This window comes from Pristiophorus japonicus, chromosome 9, assembly GCF_044704955.1.
Source record: "Pristiophorus japonicus isolate sPriJap1 chromosome 9, sPriJap1.hap1, whole genome shotgun sequence".
Lineage (NCBI taxonomy): Eukaryota > Metazoa > Chordata > Chondrichthyes > Pristiophoridae > Pristiophorus > Pristiophorus japonicus.
The window spans coordinates 27,880,662-27,907,258 of record NC_091985.1 but is presented as its reverse complement, the minus strand read 5'-3'; the positions used below and the strand labels follow the sequence as shown (position 1 = coordinate 27,907,258).

Sequence of the window (26,597 nt, the reverse complement as noted above, 5' to 3'; positions counted from 1 at the left end):
TGTCATCGACCTGAAACATTAACTTTGGTTCTCTCTCCACAGATACTACCGAACCAGCATTTCCAGAATTTTCTGGGTTTTTATTTCTGTTTTCCTGGGCTTCCCTTTCTTCCCCCACCCAGTGAGACCCGTGTTGATCAACACTAGGAATCCACCAGTGAGGGAAACACACATCCCAACACACCTGTGGTCTTACCAGACCCCAAAGTTCCCACTCCACAGTGATGCTGGACTGCTTAATCCCCACATGCTGCCAAACCCCACCATCCCAGTGCAACTAAAAGCCTAGGGTCACCCCAGCACTACCAGAGCAGAGGACTGCCCCTACTCCCCTACTCTGCTGCTAAATACCAGATATCTAACTCCAACTGGTACATCTTGCATACCAACTTACTGCATATTTTCAACTTTAAAATGGAAAAGGATACCAAAAAATGTTTTTAAAGTAGGTAAAGCAGTATATAAAATAAAAGCCATTCATTTATGGTTTTCACAGAAAAATGGACAGTCATGGAATTCAATCCCAAAATATGCTTTTAATAAAAGAATTTGACTTATTCAGTCACTAAATCAGTGGTCCTGGTGTTATCCCGAACATAATTATAAAAGTGTAGCCTCCAACTTGCCATGAACAACACCATGGGAGATCTGCTAGTGTTTAAAATTCTAAATACCTAAATGGCTGTGTAATTGTTCTGTAGCACCCCATATATTTTGGCTTATTCTATTTCAGAGTGAAGTATGTGTGAGCTAACAGCACAAGTCACCAGTAGTCTGCTACAGTTTCCAGAAGTGACCATAGAAGCTCTTGGTGACGACGAGTCCACACAAGATGAAGGGCTGTATGGGAAAATTGCCGCAGGTAAGGCATAACCATGTTCGATCAAAACATAAGATTTTTGTTGCTCTCTTTCCTAGCCTGTAACTTAATATAACATTTAAGAACACTCAAATGAATAATTTTGTGTATTAATCTTTTCCTCTTATCTTTCAGACCCCTCCCCCCCCCCCCCCCCCCCCCAAATTAGTGGAAATCACTGAACATCAGTGTGCTTTAACTACAAAGTGTTTGTTGTGTATTTCTGGAAAATGCGACACTGCTTGTACATTATGGTGTTTCTCCTCATTCATATCTATCTTGTGGCATTGGACATTTTTGTTTCCAGTTATTGATTGATTCTGGTCAATTTGTCCTTGATACGGTTCAATGGTGGCATCTGGTTTCAAGATATGTATGTTTTTCTACAGCTTTCCAGGAATGAAACAAAACATTTTTTTTGCATAATTTATCAACACTTGCTATCCAGCAACTTGTTGCAGATATAAGCATGTAGAAATGTTTTTATTTGCTGGAAAGATCTTCCAGGATCTGTCCCTTGCAAAGAGATTTTGGGCTCCAGTTCATTTCAGAATTTCAGGTCAGGCAAAAACCCAAGGGAAGGAATCTTTGAGTATTAAGTATGCAAAGAAAAGATCCATTTTTATGTTTTACTGAAATTTTTTTCAGGATTTCTCTGTGGTTAGATAATATCTTCATGTGAAGATAATATGCAAAATCTAGAGTGTTTGACACTTAAGGTGCTGGAGTTCTATGCTCTGTTCTAATTCACACTGTGAACTTGTTTTTTATTTCATTCAGTGCCAGATCTCCTTTGGCAAGCACCCTCTTCTCCCATAATTAGGTATAGGAGTCAAGTTGGGTTAAAATAAATACTGCTATTCATTGGGGCCAGTCAGCACTGCCAGCTACTAGGTCAAATGAGCAAAAGGATTATATAAACTAAAGCACACAAATTAGATTACTTTGCTTTTAAACAGTATTTTGCCTTGCAGCAGCTTTCTATATTTCCTTTTGTTGTTAAGGGTATAAAATAAATACTTTTTACTCAGAAAATATTTACAAATTATAATTCCTTTCAGAACCAGTCCTTACAGCATGGAGTAGGAAAGCTGCCCCGTTGGCTGAGGGCCTGAGTTTTATAATGCAAACCAAAACATTTAAAATTGAAGCAACTATGAACATTTAATATGCATCTTCTAGAATCATAGAAATTGCACTTCTTTCCTTGATTAGTAAAGTATTTCTGATGCAGTATTTAATGTTACTAAAAGCTCCTGCAGAAATCATCTTTTAATTTCAGGACTTTTATTCAGACATTTCCCTCCAAACATGGTGCATTCCTTCCAGAAGTGGCCATTCTTACCATTGTTACATTATTTCACTACATTTTGGAATTCATTAAACTTTATTTTTGTTGTGGCGAGAACTTTTGTATTAATCTCCATTCTAGAACCCATATTTAAAATCAAGTGTTGCTAGCATGTAGTTTTTGGATCAGCTATAAAGACCGTTTATCTGTCTTGTGTCCTGTTTCCAGATTTATTGGTGCAGGGTTGCTTATAACTAACCAGGCTCCAGAATCATTAGTTACTTTCCAATCTGTGGGAACCGTTGTAGAATCTATGACATTTTGGAAGATGACAGCCAATGCATCCACTATCTTTGTAGCCACCTCTTTCAAAACCCGAGGATGTAGGCCTTCAGGTCCAGGGAATTTATTGGTTTTCAATCCCATTACTTTCTCCAGTACTATTTTCTTTCAGTTCCTCATTCTCACTAGACCCCTGATGCTCCACTATTTCCAGGAGGTTTTTCGTGTCTTCCGTGAAGACAGTCACAAAATATTTGTTTTATTTCTCTGCCATCTCCTTATTCTCCATTATAATTTCTCCTGTCTCAGCCTGTAGGGAACCCACATTTACTTTCGCCAATCCTTTCCTTTTTACATACCTATAGAAGTGCTTGCAGTCTGTTTTTATGTCTCTCACTAGTTTACTCTCTCATTCTATTTTCCCTTTCTCTATAAATTTCTTGGTCCTCCTTTGCTGAATTCTAAAATCCTCCTAATCTTCAGGCTTGCTGATTTTTTTTTTGGCAGCATTATAAGCCTCTTCCTTTGATCTAATACTATGTTTAACTTCTCTTGTTAGCCATGGATGGATAACTTTCTTGTGGGGTTTTTGTGCCTTAAAGGAATGTATGTTTGTTGTAAATTATGAGATGAGCATTTTGGTCAAGCATGCGATAAGAACTGGCACTTATGCACTGTTTTTATTGTGTCCTTAAGGTATAATTATAGAAATTAGCTCTTGATGCATAATTGTTCCATGCCAGGCAATAATTATAATTAAGGTGCACAGATTTCCACAGTTTTATAACTAGAATTTAAGCAGAAGGGGTGTGTGAAATTTTCGCACTGTGTCCACTTGAACAATGAAGAACATCTAAGGGTACAATTATAGATTATGTCCATGCAAGTTAAAGTTATGTCTGCAGAGAGCATTTTGAGCTATACACTAGTGTAAAACATTGATGGGGGGAGAAAAGAGATGAATTAAGGATGCTAGCATATTGCCTTAAGTGTGATTATGTCAATATAGTGATCAAGTTAAACATTCTGTTTCCATCACCTGGAATTTCATCAATATTTGGATATTTTACAAATTTGTCCATTTTTGTACCAAAAAGACACATTGATATTGCTCGCTGGTATCAATACAATAAGTCTAAGGAACATCACCAAGATCCAGGTCGGTGATGGGAGTGTGGGCAGATACAGCAGGAGCGGCGAGGTCAGGGCAAAGAAGCGGCGAGAGATTGTCGAGGGACGTGATCGGGGCCCAGGAGAGGTGTGAGTTCGGGGCCAGAAGAGGCGAGAGCCCAGGGGCAGCACGGGCCCGTCCACACTGCGATACGTGTGCGCACTAGATCCGTGCAGCAGAGCTGGTCTCCAGTCGTCTTGGTTAATCCTTGCAACTGGACCAAGACCGAACTCTGTCAAGCTGGTGTGCAACGGTCACCACATGTTAAAACAATCCTCGCACAGGCATCTTCCACCCTTCAAGATTTTGTTTGGGACCTGGAATATTAGGTCCTTCATTGAAACACCTGTGAACTTTTTGACGTGGAAGCAAGTCATCCTCGATTCGAAGAACTGCCTATGATGATGAACGATGATGCTTGTCTGCTGGAGGTGGAGTTCTGATGTGAGCTGTCACACAATACTGGGTTGCTGCTTTGCATCTGGAATTTTACTTCGTACAGTTCTGCATGTTGCTGCAAAAAAGCTTTGAGCAGACACTTCCCCACTGGATTTTGTGATGGGGAGGAAGAATGAGTTGATGATAGCCAATATGTGTGGCCTCCTTAATGAGATGTTCTTGTGAGCAGGTTTTCTTGCCCCCTCCACCTCCCCCCCCCCCCCCCCCCCGCCTCTTATGCAGGAACTAAGTTGTCATACATGGTTGAATTGCTAAATGATTCTGAATCATTGACTGTATCTCTACTGATAATTCAACTAAGTTAATCAGTTTTAATGGGGGCATTCAGTAGGAGATTTTAAATTTGGGGTAATTGTTCTGTTTATTGTCTGCATTGTCTATCAGCACTGTAGCTGTACAGTGTGAGTTCAGAATTTAAAAGCTATGTTCGTAGAGGGGGAGTTGTCAGTTATACATATTTTACCTCATGCACTGCTGAGATTTGATATTTTCGCTGGGAATCTGGTAGCCAATATATGACTGAATATTCAGATGCAACATGTGTACTGCAATGTGTATTGTTCCTAGACTGCCTTTTAAGAAGTTTACTTTTTTAAAACAACAGTTCTGAGAAAGTTGCTGCCAATACATACAGCTGTGTTGTATTGTACGCTTTTCTAAAGAGCATGCAAATTCATTCCAGAATCCTATTGCTTCCTCCTTCATTCAGGCGAATGGTATGGTCCTAGTTGCTGACTTCTGTAGTTACTCTGGCTCCAAAGAAGCAATACCACCAGTTTACTTGCACTGAAATGGCAAGCTATACTCTTGTAGTGGTTCACGTGGGATATAATACTGTCCCGTAGAGGTCAGGATTACTGCCTGGTCTTGTAGATGGTTGTCCAGTGCTCTACTATTAGATCAGTGGTATTCAAACTTTTCTGTGAGAGGCGGGTGTGGTGAAGGTCTGATCTTAATCTGTGCTCCAATTTGGTTTGATCTAGCATATAGATTCTTCTTGGACCCCAGTTTAAAAATTTGTGTTAGGTCTAATGGGATTGGAGCCACCTTCCTCGTATGACCTGTGGTGTTAAGAGTATACTATGCCAAGGAGTAATGGGACCTGATTCACATCCAGGATTCATCAGTTAGCGATGTCTCAAGATATAATTGTGTATGTATGCCTTGCATCAACTCTGCATTGATGAAATCAGTGTGTCTCTTTTTTGCACATTTCATGTGGCTTCAACTCTGAACTGCATGTTATCTGTGCTGGCAAGAAGCTTTTGGCATAAGGGACTAGAGTGTGTATTGTGGCACTATAATATGTGATGAATTGCAGCCAGTTTTCTGCTCCAGCTGTTGTTTTAAAGGCATCATGTTGTCGGCTTGAGGGTGTGGGGGGATTTAGTGAATGCATTACAGCTGTTTGGGATTTACTTTTTTGCCAGTTTTGTGCCACTGAGTATAAGTGCAGCAAAAGATTGTACAACAAGGGCGCAAGTTAGGAGTTGAACGCTACCATTGTAGCTACTGAGCCAACTTATCAGATCTATGTACTGTACAACGTTCTCAAAGTATTTATTTGAGAGAATAGCCAAGTCTGTTTCACTGGTGCTATGAAAATATCTGCCAGGCATTTGTCAGCCTTTCTCTTGCTGAGATGACTTTCATGGGAGAAAAAAAATAATGTAGGTTATTATATTCAAATGGTTGTTTAGTTAACAAATACAGCACGTTTCAAGTGTGACAAATAAAAGTTGTCGCTTTGCAATATGGCACTGCTAAGGCTTTGTTTTGTAACATATCCTGAATGGTTACAGCAGCTTTTTTTTATGTTTACCTCAGAACCAAAACAAAATCTGATAGAAATATAATCAACAGAAATTCTGGAAGGGCATTGTTCAGATTGGGAGGAAGGTTCTGATGAAATCATCAATTTAAGCATGTTTATTTGAGCAGAAACTTTGAGTCAACACTGACTGCTGTTGTGGTTATTTGGTAAAGAAGTTAAGTTTCATCTTTTCGGTTTATATATTTCTCGTACCCTAACTAGATGGACAGTAAAAGTAAAGAGCTGCACCTCCCAGAGAATATGCAATGATTGAATTGTTACCGATATGTGAGGGGAATAAAGCTATTTATTATCTACCTACAGCAGGTAACACTATTTCTGAGGCGATCTCTTACAAACTTCTTCCCAAATTCTTTCAGTGGATATTCTCCACTTTCACACTGCAGCCCAGGCCACCCCCTTGCTTAATGCTTTTTAAACAAAAATCATTCTTGGGAGTTGGGGTGTCATTAGCAAAGTTGACATATATTGCTCATCCCTAGTTGCCCTGAGAATGTGGTGTTTTTTTTATCTTCATAACAATTTTGATAAAAACTGAGTGGCTTGTTGGTCCATTTCAGAGGGCAGTTAAAAGTCAAGCATGTTGGTGTGAGCCTGGAGTCACATATAGGGCCAGATCTGGTAAGGTTAGCAGGTTTCCTTCCCTAAAGGACATGAGAAAATCTGTTTTTTGGATCTTAAAAACCTAAATAAAGTGTTGAGGAAAATTCATATTTTACCAGCAGCTAAGTAGTTGTGTTTCTCTTTCAGGGAGAAATGGATTGTCCTGGCTAGCTTGTGGTGCTCATTTGGAGTTACTTAACTCAGTCACAGGTGAACGACTGTCTGCCTATCGGTTCCGTGGAATTGGAGAACAGCCCCCCACTATTCTTGCTGTAAAAGAATTTTGCTGGCTGAAAAGGACTGGATTGTTGATAGGATTGAAAGAATCTGAAGGTAGCATCCTCTGCCTTTATGACCTCGCAGTATCCAGAGTGGTTAAAGCAGTGTTCCTCCCTGGAAAGGTACATTTTTGTAATCCTTTTACTGCCACCCCCTCTCCCTTTACAAACTACTTGCATTGATCAGTCAAGCGCTTAATTTGAGTCTTTAACATATTTTAAGAATGCTTATGCTATTTGCAGTTAAGAAAAAGAAAATGTGCATTTATTAATCTGTATTTGTTTTTCCAGAAGGGTGTGTTTGAAATTTGTCATATCAGTTTTCACATTCTCAGCTCTCTGGACGCCAAGCAAGAGTTATTTCCATCCTTTCACAAGACTGCAAGGAAATGTGAAAATGCCTTTGTTTTCTATTTAACCTTCAACCAACTGTATTCCACCTGGGACAGGACTATTACATGTTTTGTTCCTTTCCAAAATGGTCTGAATTTCTACTTTTTACAAACATGTTGTTCCTCCTTTCCAAACACCTGTCTTTGCTTGGAAAGTGGAAGAATTTCAGCACTTGGATGCTAGATTTACCTTGTCCTTTTACTTTTTAAGTAAGATTAATAAAACCAGTTCATATTCCACATAATTTGTGAAGTGTCCAATGCTGCCAGCATCTAGTCCGGAATTGAGGGTTGTTCAAACTTAATTTCTGGTCAACTTCGATGTTCATTTTTAAGATGCCATTTGAAATAATGCATAATGTTTGTGCCTTTCTACTAAAGAGTATTATGTATTTCTGGTGGATATGTTTTTATCTTGTTGAAAAGTTCCATCTTGACATTAGTCAGGATCATAATAGCATGCGGGTAAGAAAGTATCTATCTTTTGGAAGGAAAATCTTTTAATCTTCCAATGTAACATTTTGTACCCTGACTCAGTCCCGTTCTGTACCTTATTGGAATTCAGTTCCTCCTGTTCATACATGGTGTTGTTTCCAAGAAAATAACTTGGTCATTACTGGAAAAGGTACCTTTTATACATGGTGCAGGAAAGACATATTGTCAATAACCAGCATCAAACTACTTAGTGATATTGCGCACATGATTTGGATCAGTTAGATCTCTGGTGCATGCTGGATTCTTCAGCTTGTAAAATAATGTTTTTTGTAGCTTTATTTTGTTTTATCCCTGATTTTAAAGTAATTTAGTTTAAATGTGTGGTTCTTTCTGTGCAAGGTAGGTGAATATTACTGATTTTTATGTTGCGGCACTTTGTAGATCAGCTGTCGAGTACCATCTGGATTGTGGAGGGAGGAACTCTTCTCACTTGCTACCTGGAACAATACCTTTCTTACTGCCTCCCTTAACTTAAGAACCAAATGAGAAACAGCTGAAAATGAACATTTAACGTAGTGTTTCAACATCAAGGTACATGATGTTGAGACACTACATTAAAAATAGCAGCTAGTAACGCTATCAGCTTAAGTTTATTTATGGTTTTTATTTAATATTTTGATGTATGATTTCAGATATGTTATGTATTTTAAAAGAAAATTGTGCATAATTCGGTGTTTTTTTTAAAAACTCAGGTGACCGCCATTGAACCAATAGTTAACCACGGGGGTGCCACTGCCAGCACACAGCGCTTGAACCAGAGTCTGCGGTGGTTTTTTGGCATAGTAGCTGTTGTAACTGACACCGGACATGTTCTGCTCATTGATCTGTGCTTGGATGACTTCTCGTGCAGTCAAAGTGAGCAGGAACCAGCAGGTAAATTGAACTGCACAACTGTGCCTGAGAATAGAAGTAATGATGCTCGTCTTCCTCTGCACTCTGAATTTTAAAGTGAAATTTGCGACCCAATTATTACTGGTTGGCAGTGGAGGCCTGATGCATGGTTGACACTTTCCTCACCACTGGTCCTTTTACTTTGCCATTGCCACCATGGTACGCAAAGATTCACCAAAATATTATATCCATTACACAATTACTGATTTTCTTTTTCATTTCCAAACAAAAATTTCCAAGTTTAACACATTCCTGTCACTCTTTTTCCACCACCCCCAGTGAAGAACTCTTGCCGTATGGGCTTTACTATACTTGTAGGTAGTGATGAAATTGACCTGCAGGGAGCAAATGTTCTTGAACTGAAACACCCAAGATATTCTCCACTCCTTCCCAGGAATAAATATTCTGCCCTTTAATATTACTTTGCTTCTCCTCTGCTGCTCAGTGCAATTTAACTTTGGGTTAGATTGGACTTGAACCAATATAATTATCTGGGGAGCTACAATTTGATTTAGTATGTTATTTTACCTATCCAGTGGTGAACAGAGAATCTTTTGAAATGGTTTCTCTTCCTGCTCCTGCACATTTGGCTCTGGAGACCCCAGGAATCCACCTTAGGCTCTGCCCTATTTCCCATTTACATGCTGCCCCTTGGCAACATCTTCCGAAAATACATGTCTGGCTCCACATGTACGCTGACAGCACTATTCTCTACCTCAGCACCAGTTCTTTTGACCCCTCCATTACCTCTGTGATGTCAGACTGCTTGTGCGACATCTGGTCCTGGATGAGTCAAAATGTTACCCCCACTCCAATCTCAAAGCAAAGTCCACTGTTCCCAGCACGGTGGCTCACGCAGCCCGTGCGAGCCTTTCATGTTTCCAGTCCCCGGGGTTGCCGGCTTCTTTGTAAAGATGCCTCTAAGCATGGATACAATATAACATGTCTTGTCAGGTATCAATTATTATCTTAGCCTTGCTTCTCCTCCACCATGATGGTGATGACTGGTGGAAAAAGTGCCAGAGGGAGATGCTTTGTCAGTTGCAGTTGAATGCTGGATTCCAGGTTTCCTATGATCTCCACTTGCGTGGTTCTCTCAATGGGTATTTTTTTTTAAAGCTCTTGTCTCTTGTGCTTGGGCTGCTTCTGCTACTGCTGTTGCTGGATGGGTAGTAGGAAGATGGGGGAGGATTAAGGACGGTGGAGTACTAGGTGGGGTCTCATGTTCTTTCTTCCCCCTGGCGGTGGACCCCTCAACACTGGCCCCATAGGCCCTTGCATTAATTTGTGCATGACCAGCATAAACCCTGTGGGCAGGCAAGCCCTGGTACTGTCCTGAGGTTCTCCAAGAGCAGTGCAAAGCAGAACTGTTCTGTCCTCTTGCTGATCTTCATTGCAATTGCAGGTATTTGTTTGAGTTCTACAAGTAAAAATGCTTTTCAAATTTGAAAATATTACTATAGGAATACCCATTGTTATAAAATGCTGACTGTAGGTTTCTGTGTGTTTTTTAGCTGATCATCCACCCAGGCCTTTCAATTAGGTTCTGCTGTGTTAAAACATTGACTTTATTTTCACTTGATGTGTTCTAACTAATCTCTTTTCAGATCTCGAAGTGGTCAATAGATCCCCTGCGGAAATCCCTCGTATGAGGGAAACTGTGATGAGGGAAGGACGGCACCTTTGCTTCCAGTTGCAGAGTCCATCAGCGATAGCAGCCACTGCAATGAGCTATGTCCCCAGAACAAACCAGCTGGTAGTTGGCTTTGCTAATGGTTACGTTCAACTCTGGAACCTGAAGACTTTGAAAAAGGAGTAAGTAATAAGTTGAGATTTTGTTTGCTCATGGTGCAGGATTGTCTCATTAACCTATCTGAAGTTTTCTAGGTCTCTTTAATATAATTCACATTTGACATTCAATTTCACTGACTAGTATAAGTAAGACTGAGTTATTTTGAAGCAGAGAGTCGACATTATAGTAACAACAGATGCCACATTCTAGTGGACTTATGTGAAATAGTTGATTTGATGGAAACCTTTTCCTTGGTGCAGATACTACTCGCAGTTGGAAGGAGGGAAGGTGCCTGTCTATGCATTCACCTTTCAGGAACCTGAGAACGACCCTCGAAACTGCTGTTATCTTTGGGCTGTACAGTCTGCTCAGGACGGGTGAGTGTATGCCCATAATTGTGAAAAATAATATAAAATAAAATGTGCAATATGGCTATGAAGAGAGCATTTCATGTTTAGTGTAAATTTAGTGCTCATCAAAGCGATTGATGCTGAGCATGGCACAGTTTATATTTTGGGCTTCAAATGTCTGGGTTAATCACTCCAAAGTTCGGTATAGCGCAGTTAGGTGCAGCGTAAAGCTCGTACTACTTTGCTGTAACAATGCATCTCTGCCTCAACCGCAGGAGAGCAACCACTATTGCTTCGCAGACCATTTTCTACAGTAGTCATTCTGTGGCATTCTGGAGAATTCAGTTAGTCCTGAATATGGGGAAATTTTCTGCTGTGGGAATGAGATCGAGGGTACCCAAACTTTATCACAAAGGACTATTACAACAGTAAACAGTAGATTTTTATCTCATTAGCGCGCGTACGAATTCGGCATAGAATTAATCTTGGAAGCAAAAGGTTGGCGTCTAATCCACTGCACCACCCAATTCTTCCAGCATTTTATATTCCAGAATAAAATTCATCTTTAGTTTTTGTTGATCCATTTTATATTCCACTATTTTAACCTACACTATAAATGTGTAGTTGAAATCCATGTCTGCACAGTGCTGGGATAGTTTTTGTGGTCAAGAAACATTGAAAGGGATAGTAATGTGTACAGTTATAGTCTGCTACTTGTTTGTTTTTGTTTATAGCGAAGGGGACGTGGTAAGTCTGCACCTGCTCCAGTTGGCATTTGGTGACCGGAAGTGTTTGACGTCAGGACAAATCCTCTATGAGGTACAGATCATTTTTTTTTTCTCCTATGGAACCATATGTTTTGATACATACACACAAAGTAACCCAAGTTAATTTGAGCGAATGGCAGTTTCTGAATCAAAATGGGAAGGAGATTAATGATAAAAGATTTGGGTGCTAATGTTTTTGAAAAGTATTTGCAATTTTAAGAATTTTTTTTAAAAGTCTAATCCAATTGGTGATTGCTGTGTTGTCTTGTTAATGAATGGATCCTCTGATATGATGCATAATTCCTGGCAATCTATACAGCTTCACATCTGGTGCATCTGTCATACCTCTGTTGCGAATGCAAAGTATATTCACACTTGTACCTGATTTATAGACTTGCGGACTAGCTTTGCCCTTGTGAAGGGGGAGGAAATGTAAGGAAGAGGAGAATGAAAAACGTTATGGATAATGTGAAGCTGTTGACGGTGATCATAGAAACATAGAAAATAGGTGCAGGAGTAGGCCATTCGGCCCTTCGAGCCTGCACCACCATTCAATATGATCATGGCTGATCATGCAACTTTAGTACCCCTTTCCTGCTTTCTCTCCATACCCCTTGATCCCTTTACTCATAAGGGCCACATCTAACTCCCTTTTTGAATATATCTAAGGAACTGGCCTCAACAACTTTCTGTGGTAGAGAATTCCACAGGTTCTCAATTCTCTGAGTGAAGAAGTTTCTCCTCGTCTCGGTCCTAAATGACTTACCTCTTATCCTTAGACTGTGACCCTTGGTTCTGGACTTCCCCAGCATCGGGAACATTCTTCCTGCATCTAACCTGAATAAAACCCATCAGAATTTTAAACGTTTCTATGAGATCCCCTCTCATTCTTCTAAATTCCAGTGAATATAAGCCTAGTCGATCCAGTCTTTCTTCATATGTCAGTCCTGCCATTTCGGGAATCAGTCTGGTGAACCTTCGCTGCACTCCCTCAATAGCAAGAATGTCCTTCCTCAGATTAGGAGACCAAAACTGTACACAATATTCAAGATGTGGCTTCACCAAGGCTCTGTACAACTACAGTAAGGCTTCCCTGCTCCTATACTCAAATCCTCTCGCTATGAAGGCCAACATGCCATTTGCCGCCTTCACCGCTTGCTGTACCTGCATGCCACCTTTCAATGACTGATGTATCATGACACCCAGGTCTCGTTGCACCTGCCCTTTTCCTAATCTGTCACCATTCAGATAATATTCTGCCTTCGTGTTTTTGCCAGCAAAGTGGATAACCTCACATTTATCCACATTATACTGCATCTGCCATGCATTTGCCCACTCACCTAACCTGTCCAAGTCACCCTGCAGCCTCTTGTCATCCTCCTCACAGCTTACACTGCCACCCAACTTAGTGTCATCTGCAAAATTGGAGATATTACATTCAATTCCTTTATCTAAATCATTAATCTATATTGTAAATAGCTGGGGTCCCAGCACTGAACCTTGCCATTCTGAAAAGGACCTGTTTATTCCTACTCTTTGCTTCCAGTCTGCCAACCAGTTCTCTATCCACGTCAATACATTACTCCCAATACCACTATTAATACCATTAATTTTGCACACTAATCTCTTGTGTGGGACCTTGTCAAAAGCCTTTTGAAAGTCCAAATACACCACATCCACTGGTTCTCCCTTGTCCACTCTACGAGTTACATCCTCAAAAAGTTCTAGAAGATTTGTCAAGCATGATTTCTCTTTCATAAATCCATGCTGACTTGGACCGATCCTGTCACTGCTTTCCAAATGCGCTGCTATTATACTTTAATAATTGATTCCAACATTTTCCCCACTACCGATGTCTGGCTAACTGGTCTATAATTACCTGTTTTCTCTTTCCCTCCTTTTTTTAAAAAGTGGGGTTACATCAGCTACCCTCCAATCCATAGGAACTGACAGAGTCTATAGAATGTTGGAAAATGATCACCAATGCATCCACTATTTCTAGGGCCACTTTCTTAAGTACTCTGGGATGCATCCTATCAGGCCCTAGGGATTTATCGGCCTTCAATCCCATCAATTTCCTTAACACAATTTCTTGACTAATAAGGATTTTCTTCAGTTCCTTCTCGCTAGACCCTTGGTCCCCTAGTATTTTCGGAAGGTTATTTGTGTCTTCCTTAGTGAAGACAGAACCAAAGTATTTGTTCAATTGATCTGCCATTTCTTTGTTCCCCATTATAAATTCACCTGATTCTTACTGCAAGGCACCTAAATTTGTCTTCACTAATCTTTTTCTCTTCACATATGGAGGAGGGAGTCTTGTGGGTTTCCAGTGCCATTGCTTTCTTCAAGTCCATGCTTCTCAAACCAGGATTAGATATAGACATAAAGATTATCTGTAGATATGTCTATAATATAAAATAGAACAACAGAAATATGTTAAGTCAGCAAATAGCAAAAGTCTGATCTTGCAGAGCTCTAGGTTCTGGAGACATGGTTTGGAAATCTGTTCTTCATGCACATGCCATAGAGATTAGTGGTGTGTTTAAGGGAGCGGAAGAAGAAAAGCTGGGTTACCATTTGTATTCAGTTTCTAAATGGTCTTTCTGTTGTTTTGAAGGGCTTGGAATATTGTGAAGAGCGTTATACCCAAGATCTTACCTATGAAGTATTTTCTTCAAGGACTCGGAGTACCAATGCTCGACTGCTGGGCTGCCAGACTATAGAGAAATTTCGGAATCATGCTGATAGAGAAGAAAGTGTGACTGAGGGTGAGTTTAAAGTATTATTTACATAGTCAAGACAAAGTTCTATTTTGATCCTTTTTGAAGGCCAAAGGGGGGAGTGTTACTGCTTGCATCCAGAAGTGTCCATCACTGCCTGCCATTGGGAAAGATTGGAAGATTCAGGTGCTCAACATTCACTTAATTGAGAAATGATGTGGAATTTCCCAATCTGTGTTAAATTTTCTGTTCTTAAAACACATGTAGCTTTGTCACTTATGATTGCATGTTACAAAATATAGCCTGATTTTAACTCTGGTGGGGAAAAGCAGAGCACGGTGAGGTGATTTGGAAACTCGCCCATTGCTACAGAAATCAGACCCAGGCTATTAAACTTTTGGGCCTCATTAACATGCTGAAAGTCAACTTCACACATGAAACAAAGTCTGGTGCCCGATGGCCACCCACTGGCACTGAAGTAAGTGTTGACAACAGGGTTCCAGGAGGGTCACAGAGAAATCGGAGGTGGTCTAAACTTCCCTTGTGGAACACTGACCATATTCCTGCTTGGTTTTTTTTAAGTATCTGTTGGGGACTCTTCATCTTCCCAGCAGGTTTGCGACTTCAGAGGATACAAAGTTCTAGGCACAAGCTTGCACTGTTTGATGCTCTATTCCTTATATGCATGACTTAAAGATCAGATTAATCATCACTTGCTGAACTAGGGTTTCTGGAGTATTCATAGGCAGTGGGAACACCTGGCTTGTATTCCAGTGCAATCTCTCAATCTCTGCATCCAGCAGTGACCACAATCAAAACTGTTTTCTTAAAGTTGCCCTTGTTTTGAAACCTGTTTCACTGTGTAAAGAGCAAAAATAATTGAATAAATTTAATAATTGATTTTACTGTGCTTTTGTTTTGTACTGAAGTGTTTTCAAGAAGCTTAGTGAGATCTTTTTGCTTACAGCCACCTCGCCAGACACCAGTGTGTCTATTTTCAGTTGGCAGGTGAATACATATGGGCAACGCAAGCCCTCTACCTACCTGGGTATTTTTGATATCAATCGATGGTATCATGCACAGATGCCTGACTCACTAAGGTAAGCGATCTGAATTTTGCTCATTATTTTCTTTTCATAACTATTTTTTGATAATACTAACATTATTGAACAGCCATAAAGCATTCAGTGTTAATGAAAACAGTCATAGATGGAAGTACTAGAGCTTAAATATAAGTGCCACATAAAAGGTAACTACACAAGATAAAAGGGTTGGGGCTAATATATTAGCACGGATAGAGGATTGGCTAACTAACAGAAAGCAGAGCGTCGTGATAAATGGCTCATTCTCTGGTTGGCAATCGGTAACTAGTGGGGTGCAGCAGGGATCAGTGCTGAGACCTCAACTATTTACAATCTATATTAATGACTTGGAAGAAGGAGCCGAGTGTAACGTAGCCAATTTTGCTGACGATACAAAGATGGGAGGAAAAACAATGTGTGAGGAGGACACAAAAAACCTGCAAAAGGACATAGTGAGTAGGCAAAAATTTGGCAGATGGAGTATAATATTGGAAAGTGTGAGGTCATACACTTTGGCAGAAAAAAATCAAAGAGCAAGTTATTATTTAAATGGAGAAAGATTGCCAAGTGCTGCAGTACAGCGAGACCTACGGGTACTTGTGCATTAAACACAAAAGGATAGTATGCAGGTACAGCAAGTGATCAGGAAGGCCAATGGAATCTTGGCCTTTATTGCAAAGGGGGTGGAGCATAAAAGCAGGGAAGTCTTGCTACAGTTGTACAGGGTATTGGTTAGGCCATGCCTGGAATACTGCGTGCAGTTTTGGTTTCCATATCTACGAAAGGATATACTTGCTTTGGAGGCATTTCAGAGAAGGTTCACTAGGTTGATTCCAGAGATGAGGAGGTTGACTTATGAGGAAAGGTTGAGTAGGTTGGGCCTCAATGGAATTCAGAAGAATGAGAGGTGATTTTAACGAAATGTATAAGATTATGAGGGGGCTTGACAAGGTGGATGCAGAGAGGATGTTTCCACTGATAGGGGAGACTAGAACTAGAGGGCATGATCTTAGAATAAGGGGCCGCCCATTTAAAACAGATGAGAAATTTCTTCTCTGAGGATTGTAAATCTGGGGACATTGAATAAATTGAAGACAGAATTGACAGTTTCTTAAATGATAAGGTGTTATGGGGAGCGAGCAGGGAAGTGGACCTGAGTCCATGATCGGATCAGCCATGATCGTATTAAATGACGGAGCAGGCTCGAGGAGCCATATGGCCTACTCCTGCTCCTATTTCTTCTGTTCTTAAAGTGCTCAAAATAAATAGATCATTGGCGAGTGATGGTATTAATCCTTGAATATCCTAAGAGAAACAAAGGAGGAGATTTGTGAGGTTCACATTATGGCCACCCTCCTTATTGGAGAGTTGAACATTGGGAGGCCATCAGTTGAAAACATGTAAGGTTTTCAAAAGGGGCAATGAAGCAGACTGCAGATCCATTTTAGTACTGGCTAAAATAATGGAATAGCATGCCAGGAGTAAACTTGAGGTTTACCTGTATAGTACACAATCCTATCCAGATGGATTTAGAAAGGGAAGATTCTGTCTGACCAACCTTTATTTTTTTTTGAGGAAGCAACATCCTAATTGGACTGTGAAAAGTTTTGAACAAAAGGCTCTAGCTAAGGTTAAAACAATGAGGATTTGGGATAAATGAATAAGAAACTGGCTGATGGGTGCAAAACATTGTGTACTTATTTGAGTTATTTTGGCAAGAGGGAAGAGCCCAAGGATCAGTATTGATGCGGCCACTATTTCTCATTTGCATCAACAACTTGCATTCGGATACTCTGTTCAAGCTAGTCCGATTTGCAGGTGACCTCAAACTAAACTACATTTTGCACTTGCACTAGACTCAGTGGGTGGTAATTCTGAAGCAGAAATGTTAGGGTGGCATTGTGAGCAGTGTTCTGAATGGGAGCATGTATGGTGCAGCAGGTTTATTTGCCAAAAATTATTATTCAGGTTGCTACATCCTGTAATGGCTTAACCAGATGGTGGAAATTAATTTTGTGGAATTCTTAGTCAAGACAGTTGTGATTTTGATTGAGATTTCATTAAATGGAGTGGCCTGTTGGCTTGGTGGTTAAATGTACTGCACAATGTGGTACTGAGGTATACAAAAAAAATGACACCATAAGTTTGATCTCTTGTCTCTGCTAAGTTTGTTGATCTGTACGTTGGATATAGGGATTGGGTAATGCTGGCTTTTAATCTCCAGGAATACAGGTAAAATATTGAGATGGAAGTGTTTTGCTGTTTCTCTTCGCTGTGATGTTAGTCATAACCTCGTGGGGGCAGATGGGAATTGACAGGCTAATTCGGAGGATATGAGGATTTGGCCTGGAGCGGGTGATAGTCTGATACTGGGTCTAAGAGGAGAGGTAGCTCTTGTGCATCTGTCTGTTTGTTCAATAGCGAGCATCTTGAGGGAAGGAGTGCTCCATTTCCTAGAATTGATATCCCTCCGTTTGAGAGTAGAAAAGTTGGAAACATCAAACCTTTCCACAAAGGACGCGACTGCTACTAAGTTTGCGGGGTGGGAATGTGAGTTGTGGGGGGATGCAGACAGACTGAGTGAATGTGCAGGAACATGGTGTGTGGAGAGGTGTGAAGTTGTCCACTTTGGTGGGAAAAATAGAAAAAGTGTTTTTTGAATGGTGAGAGATTGGGGGATGTTGGTGTTCAGAGGGACCTGGGTGTCCTTGTGCACGAATCACTGAGGGTTGGCATGCAAGTACAGCAAGCAATTAGGAGGGTGAATGGTATGTTCATTGCAGGAGGATTTGAGCATGGGAGTAGAGATATCTTATTGCAATTATGTGGAGCACTGGTGGGACTGTACCTGGAATGTTGTGTGCAGTTTTGGTCTCCTTGCCTGGGGAAGGATATGCTTGCCATAGAGGGAATGCAACAAAGGTTCACCAGACTGATTCCTGGGATTGGGGAATTGTCCTATAAGGAGAGACTGAGTAGACTCGGCCTATATTCTTTAGAGTTTAGAAGAATGAGTGATCTCATTAAAACATACAAAATTCTTACAGGGCTTGACAGGGTAGATGCAGAGAGGATGTTTCCCCTGGCTGGGGAGTCTAGAACCAGGGGTCACAGTCTCAGAATAAGGGGTTGGCCATTTAGGACTGAGATGAGGAGAAACCTCTTGACACACAGGGTGGTGAATCTTTAGAAATCTTTACCCCAGAGGGCTGTGGAGGCTCAGTCTTTGAGTATATTAAGACAGAGATCGATAGATTTTTGAATATTAAGGGAATCGAAGGGATATGGGGAAAGTGGAGTTGATCAAACATCAGCCATGATCTTATTAAATGGTGGAGCAGGCTCGAGGGGCCGAATGGTCTACTCCGGCTCCTAATTCTTATGTTCTTATGAACCAGAAGTGTTCTGTACATACGCGCTTCAGGTTCGTCACAGGGGCGGGCTCGTTAAATGTTTTTTAAAATGCCGGGATGGAACGGGCTCTGCGGGAAAAGTGCCAGGAGGGAGCGGCCTCTGCGGGAAAAATGCCGGGAGGGAACGGGCTTTTGAGGGGATAAAACAACTTCTGGTTCCAGATTAATGCACAGAAGCACGCTTCTGTGCAGCTTCCGGTCGTTGACAGCAGTCACTCCGTTCTACGAAAGGTCACTCTCCTATTGTGATCTCACAGAAAAGGCAGTGATGATGCAACTTTCAAGGCAGTGTGGCATCTAATTGACTCAGATTGTCTGGACTGTAACCCAGTAAGAGCTTAAACGAGTTGGCTTGGAGTAGGTGAACAGGGAAAATACCCCAGGCTAGCTGAGGAAATCCTCAATTAATATTGAAGCTTGTCGCATGCACAAGTATAATAAACTGACTTTGGACTACATTGTAATATATTTTAGTTTCAAAGACTAAACTATATTTCTGAGAAGTGTAATTGTAAAGCTGCTCTATAGCAAAATGAGATATGCATGCTCAAAATTCTGATCCAACAAATTGAAAATGTTAAACTTCAGAAGGTCAAGATCTATTTATTATGGTAAACCATCTAGCTTCCAGATGATTAACAGTTTAGTTCCTGAGTTACTTACTCAGCAATGTATAGTTTTTGTACGGGCCATGATGGAACAATTCGAGTGATGTATCTGTATTCTGCCTGCACCTCTACTTTAAAGTGTAGAAAGAAATTTGGCACTAGTTATAATTTTATGATTTAATTCCATGATTTCTTATTTACAGAGTAGGAGAGCAGCTTCATAACTGCCCCTACTTTGCATTGTGGTCCCTCGATGCTGTAGTAGGCATGACCTTTCCATATTATCTGCTGGATGTCTTGGTACACGAAAGAAGCCTTAGCCGTGGAGTTCCTCCTTCTTATCCCCCACCAGAGCAGTTTTTTAATCCTAGTACCTACAATTTTGGTGAGTGTATTCAAGTGACTGAAGTCTTTTATAGTGTTATAGCAGAATGTAACATTCATGTGATAAAATGTTAGTGGGAATAAAAATTAATTAAACTGGTGATAATTCAATATTAACATTCTGATTTATATCCAAAAGCTGCTATTTTTGTTGGGGCCAGAGGTAAAATATAACCCATTTAATCTAGTAGTGGGCACTGAGTTTATCCAGTGAGTAACTAAACTATAGAGGTCAATGTTTGTTCGATGTTGGTTTTTTCGCAGAATTAGCTGATCTCAGCTGGGGCAATAGTAGGGAAGCTGCTCATGGCCCCTCATGATCAAGCAGGCTCATGCTTGTGTAATGGCCACTTGGGAAAGTTAACTTAGAATGATCTTCGCCCATCAAACCATATTTCATTTATAAGAAATATAAGGTATAGACTTGCAGCTTTGTATTTTGTAAGTTATTCATTGAACCTCATTTGTTTATGGCGTACTGCTACTGGTTTTAAACCTGTCCAATTTGTAATATTTGTGTTGTATTTCTCCACCATTGGAAGCTGGCCCTTCAACTGCCTAGATCTTGAGCTCTGGAATTCCCCCTCTTGTGTTCTCTCTCTCTCTCCTCTCATTCTCACTCATCCTTTAAGATGTTCCTTAAAACCTACCTCTTTGACCAAGCTATCTCCTAATGTGACTCAGTGTCAGATTAAATAGATAACACTCCTGGAAAGTTGGAACATTTTACTATGTTAAAAGCACTATATAAATGCAAGTTGTTTGCAACAGAAAGGGTGGGGGTGCGGGGGGAGATGCACTTTTGTGGTTTAATTAGCTCAAGGAAATTTGAGGGAGCTAGTTCATTTCTCTTGATGCCTTTGCATTGTTTGCCACATATTTCAGTCTACTCGGGTAATAACAGTAGTGTTCAGTATTTATCACTTTTGTAGATTTTATTTTATGGAATGAAATGATGAATGCTAAAATGTTAATAGCACAAACTAAAATTGTATGATGTGGGATTTTAATTAATCTGCATTGTTTGAATGGTTTAAATTGCTGAAAGTGTATGCACACTGGTTTATTTTTTTTGTTTTACTTGAGACTTTAAGGCATAGAAACATAGAAAATAGGTGCAGGAGTAGGACATTCGCCCCTTCGAGCCTGCACCGCCATTCAATAAGATCATGGCTGATCATCACCTGAGTACCCCTTTCCTGCTTTCTCTCCATACCTCTTGATCCCTTTAGCCGTAAGGGCCATATCTAACTCCCTCTTGAATATATCCAACGAACTGGCATTAACAACTCTCTGCGGTAGGGAATTCCATAGGTTAACAACTCTCAGTGAAGAAGTTTCTCCTCGTCTCAGTCCTAAATGGCCTACCTCTTACCTTAGACTATGTCCCCTGGTTCGGGACTTCCCCAACATCGGAAACATTCTTCCTACATCTAACCGTCCAGTCCCATCAGAATTTTATATATTTCTATGAGATCTCCTCTCATCCTTCTAAACTCCAGTGAATACAGGCCCAGTCGATCCAGTCTCTCCTCATATGTCAGTTCTGCCATCCCGGGAATCAGTCTGGTGAACCTTCGCTGCACTCCCTCAATAGCAAGAACGTCCTTCCTCCGATTAGGAGACCAAAACTGAACACAATATTCTAGGTGAGGCCTCACCAAGGCCCTGTACAACTGCAGTAAGACCTCCCTGCTCCTATACTCAAATCCCCCAGCTATGAAGGCCAACATGCCATTTGCCTTCTTCACCGCCTGCTGTACCTGCATGCCCACTTTCAATGACTGATGTGCCATGACACCCAGGTCTCGTTGCATCTGCCGTCATTCAGATAATCTGCCTTCCTGTTTTTGCCACCAAAGTGGATAACCTCACATTTATCCACATTATACTGCATCTGCCATGCATTTGCCCACTCGCCTAACCTGTCCAAGTCACCCTGCAGCCTCTTAGCATCCTCCTCACAGCTCACACCGCCACCCAGTTTAGTGTCATCTGCAAACTTGGAGCTATTACACTCAATTCCTTCATCTAAATCATTGATGTATATTGTAAATAGCTGGGGTCCCAGCAACGAGCCTTGCAACACCCCACTAGTCACTGCCTGCCATTCTGAAAAGGACCTGTTTATCCCGCTTCTCTGTTTCCTGTCTGACAACCAGTTCTCTATCCACGTCAATACATTACTCTCAATACCATGAGCTTTAATTTTGCACACCAAACTCTTGTGTGGGACCTTATCAAAAACCTTTTGAAAGTCCAAATACACCACATCCACTGGTTCTCCCCTGTCCACTCTATTAATTACATCCTCAAAAAATTCTAGAAGATTTGTCAAGCATGATTTTCCTTTCATAAATCCATGCTGACTTGGACCGTTCCTGTCACTGCTTTCCAAATGTGCTGCTATTTCATCTTTAATAATTGATTCCAACATTTTCCCCACCACCGATGTCAGGCTAACCGGCCTATAATTCCGTTTTCTCTCTCCCTCCTTTATTTAAAAAGTGGTGTTACATTAGCTACCCTCCAGTCCATAGGAACTAATCCAGAGTCGATAGACTGCTGGAAAATGATCACCAATGAATCCACTATTTCTAGGGCAACTTCCTTAAGTACTCTGGGATGCAGACTATCAGGCCCTGGGAATTTATCGGCCTTCAATCCCATCAATTTCCTGAACACAATTTCCTGACTAATAAGGATTTTCTTCAGTTCTTCCTTCTCACTAGACATTATGGTTGAACTAAAAATAACAAACTTCTTTTGTACTCTAAATGGACTTTATTTTTATTTTTACAGATGCAACCTGTTTGATAAATTCAGGACTTGTGCATATAACATGTTCTGGGTTTCAAAAAGAGGTGAGTATTTAATGTTTATTTTGTGAAAATCAACAGTGCACTCCCACTTTCATGCCAGAATAGTATTTAATATAGCTGTCGTTCAATGTCACTTCATTTATTTGAGGTAATGTTAAATTTACAAAGAAAATGATAACCTGTTAGTATTTTAAAATAGTAAAACCTGTCAAATTCAGATTTAAGCTAACCCAACACTACTTAAGCTGGATATTAGACTAGTTTCTTCAATCCTTGTGAACTAAATCCTTTTATGATTGATAAATATATTTTTGCCAATTTAGCTGTGGCTGTTTAAGATTATAGAATCTTGTAACCTTGAAAGCACTGCTTCTGATCTGTGCTATATTTTCAATATTTTAATAGCCTTCAATTAATCAGTTAATCATTTGGAATGCAGTAATGAATTTGTGCTGTGGGTCTGAGTGTAATTGATTTGAACTCCAGCTTCCTGTTTGAGGCACTGACTATTCTAGCATTGTATCCATGATGCTGCCATTCATTTTTACGATTCATTCAACTGGATCTTTGCTTTATTTTCTCCTCTACTCCACTTGTCATCACTTGCCTTTTAAAAAAAATCTACAGTTCACTGTTGTATCATTTGCTCAGACTGCTGTTTGGCACCAGGTTTTCTGTGTGGAATCCTGATTCTGGACATCCCTCAATATAATATGGTAGTCCTTAACTAGCCACTCAGTAGCAATACTCACATCCCAAAAAGCTTGCATTTCAACTCTGGTACCATGCAAGTTCTAAAAGAAATTATACATTGTAAGAACTAAATTTTAAAGCCCTGTATTTATTTACTCATACCCATGATCCATAATTTATCAGCTTCTATAAGAAACTGGAGACTTTGAACCGATTGCCTTTGCTATATGTTCAACTTGTTTTAATCAGCTCTCCCCAGTCTGCAAGAAAGTACTTTATTGGCCTAATATGGTAATTTTTATCCTAATATCATACATTTACTATCCTGATAGAACTTTGTTGACGAACTGTTGATCATCACACTACTGATATCTAATTTGTTTTCTAGACATTGAATTATTTGAAGAAAACTGGTCCTTTTCTCAGTGAAGCTATACCTGATGGTTATAGTCGTTGCCTGATGGCTGGTCTTCTTTCTCCAAGACTTGCAGATGTACAGCCTTCTTGCCTCACACAAGTAAGTTGAGAGCGAGAATTTATATAGTGCCTTTCACGACCACCGGTCATCTCAAAACGCTTTACAGCCAACAAAGTACTTTTGGAGTGTAGTCACTGTTGTAATGTGGGAAACACGGCAGCCAACTTGCGCACAGCAAACTCCCACAAATAGCAATGTGATAATGACCAGATAATCTGTTTTTTTTTTATGTTGATAAATAAGGGCTAAATATTGGCCAGGACACCGGGGATAACTCCCCAGCTCTTCTAAATAGTGCCATGGGATCTTCTACGTTCACCTGAGAGGGCAGACGGCACCTTGCTTTAATGTCTCATCCGAAATACGGCATCTCTGACTGTGCAGCACCCCCTCAGCACTGCACTGGAGTGTCAGCCTAGCTTTATGTGCTTAAGTTCCTGGAATTACATACAATCTTCTAATGATGGGTACAAAGAAACAGTGAAGGAGAAGAAAAGGCCATTTGGCCCATCAAATCTTGTCAATCTTACACTCCAACTCTTGTGGAACATCATCCACCTTCTACCCTGAATTTCTATACATTTCATTTTACTTGGCATTTTTTCATTTGTAACTAAGTTTTCTGAAATAATTAACTATATAATCAGACAGAACTTCAATATTTACTTTATCAGTAATATTCTGAATTAATTATTGATATGGAAGTACTCCTTCAGCCATGGTGGTAGCACTCTCGCCTCTGAGTCAGAAGATTATGGGTTCAAGTCCCACTCCAGAGACTTGAGCACAAAAATCTAGAGTGATGCACCAATGCAGTACTGAGGGAGAACTGCACGTTGGAGGTGTCTGCTTTCAGATGAGATGTTAAACCGAGGCCCCGTCTACCCTCTCAGGTGGATGGAAAAGATCCCATAGCACTATTTTGAAGACAAGCAGGGGAGTTATCCCTGGTGTCCTGGCCAATATTTATCCCTCAATCAACATTACTAAAAAACAGATTATCTGGTCATTTATCACATTGCTGTTTGTGGGAACTTGCTGTGTGCTAATTGGCTGCTGTGTTTCCTACATTACAACAGTGACTACACTTTTACTCTAAGACTTGAATAAATAATTTAAGTTGACACTTCAGTGCAGTACTGAAGTAATCTTTTGGATGAGTTGTTAACCCAAGGCCCAGTTTAGCCTGTTCAGGTGGATGCAAATGATTCTGTTCAGAGAAGAGCAGAGCGTTCTCCTGGTTTCCTAGCCAAAATTCTTGCCTTAATCAACAGAATTTTTTTTAAAATAGATCGATTGTTCATTCATGTCAATTGTTTTTGGGATTTTGCTGTGTGCAAATTGGCTGTCAAGTAATTGTCTTTGAGGTGCTTTGGGTAAACCTTGAGGACTATATAAATTGAAGTTCTTTCTCCCAAAGTTTTCTTTCTTTCCCCCTCCAAAACCTCTGTGTATAAACTGCTTTTCTTGAAGGTTGCAATCAAATATTTTAGTTTTTAATTACAGCATTGAAACTTGTGGTTTCCTCCCCATCCATATAAAATACACAGACTAGCAGAGAAAAGGCACAGCCTTTTTACAAGGGAACATTACTTTATTGGCAGAGGGGTGGAGACAAAGTATTGACGACAAAAAATGCTCTGGGGTTGCACCTTAAACAACATTTATAGGAAACTGTTTAAACATTTATTTTTGACGGGATCTAAATATGTTGCTTATGACCATAATTCTTGTATAGCCTTCCATTAGTTCATATATGTTCAAAAGAGTTCTGACTGCATCAGGACTTCAGTTCTGGACATGGTAGAACTATCTACTTGTCATGCCATGAACAACCTGGGCAGCGCCGAGCCTGCTGCCAACTGAGGCAAGCTTTTACAAGACTTATAAATGAAATAATTTAATGCATGATGATCTTATTGATTAGCTTTGAACTTATCAAACTGTAGTTCACGTTTGTTAAATTTTTAGTGCAGTGACTCAACAATACTTTTCACAAAGAATATTAAACAGAAGTGAGCTGTTCAGAGCTAAACAGATAAATGCATTGAGCAGCACACAGTAGTTGGTGAATACATCATTGATGACCTTTTCGCTGGGCGACAAGCCCATGAATCAGCTATTTTTGTCAATTCTGTCAGATGATTAAAGCATGAAAATGTAGGCAGGAATGATTGAATAATTTGGGCCCAGACTGTTCTCTACCTAAATTTATTATCTCGAGTGTTGCAACTATTTGATAAGGTATAATTTGATTTATTTGAGGAAGAGTTAATTCATGCACTGTACTTAAGCAGGGTTTTGCTGTATTGAAATAAAGATGGCAAAGTTGACACATGGTAGTTTACTTTGTGGTTGTCTCACTGACTGCCTCTAAGATTTAATTAAGTCACTGAATAGGTTTCACTTATGAGGGCTATAACATTAATGTGTTTGCAGTGATTTGAGTCTTTTAAAAACCATATAATTTCCAGTGTGCGCCTCATCAGGAAAATGATTCGTTATTCGCTTTGAGGCTCACTGTGCCAGGTTACTTTGTACACGAGGTCCTGTTTCATTGCATAGGGACTGTGGGCTTTCCTATGGAGACAGACCTTTAAAGTTGGGATGAGGTGGTATCTGGAGTGCAAATTCAATTATAACACTAAACTTTTTTTTCAAGGAAGAGAAACTTGAAGCAATTTTGTCAGCAGCTGTGGAATCTAGTTCCTTAGGGTTAATAACTGGGTGCATCAAACAGTGGACATCAGAAGGTAAGCCTCCTGAAACCTGTTTAAATAAACAACTTTTAACCTGGTTACTCCCGTGTCCATTTTAAAGTTTAAGTATTGGATTTGAGGTTATGTGATTGAATGAATGGAATGCATCAAATTGGTCATGGGCCAAATTATAATGGTGTATTTTGAAAATATTACATTTTCAGCTTCTGTTCC

The 26,597-nt window shown here is 40.2% G+C and overlaps 1 protein-coding gene across 3 annotated transcripts in view; it reads left to right on the top strand.

Annotated features, from left to right (window-relative positions):
- Positions 1–26,597, top strand: part of ahctf1 (AT hook containing transcription factor 1) — a 118,728-nt gene that overhangs the window by 17,946 nt on the left and 74,185 nt on the right. For all 3 annotated transcript variants that reach the window (XR_011594987.1, XM_070889214.1, XM_070889213.1), the window contains exons 2-13: positions 734–862; positions 6,647–6,900; positions 8,357–8,537; positions 10,163–10,370; positions 10,608–10,724; positions 11,432–11,516; positions 14,082–14,232; positions 15,152–15,284; positions 19,491–19,672; positions 22,474–22,535; positions 23,575–23,703; positions 26,327–26,417. Coding sequence is in view for 2 of the 3 variants with exons in the window: in XM_070889214.1 (XP_070745315.1) it covers positions 742–862; positions 6,647–6,900; positions 8,357–8,537; positions 10,163–10,370; positions 10,608–10,724; positions 11,432–11,516; positions 14,082–14,232; positions 15,152–15,284; positions 19,491–19,672; positions 22,474–22,535; positions 23,575–23,703; positions 26,327–26,417 (1,714 nt within the window). In the remaining variant the exon portion in view is untranslated. The remainder of the gene's footprint in view (positions 1–733; positions 863–6,646; positions 6,901–8,356; positions 8,538–10,162; positions 10,371–10,607; positions 10,725–11,431; positions 11,517–14,081; positions 14,233–15,151; positions 15,285–19,490; positions 19,673–22,473; positions 22,536–23,574; positions 23,704–26,326; positions 26,418–26,597) is intronic.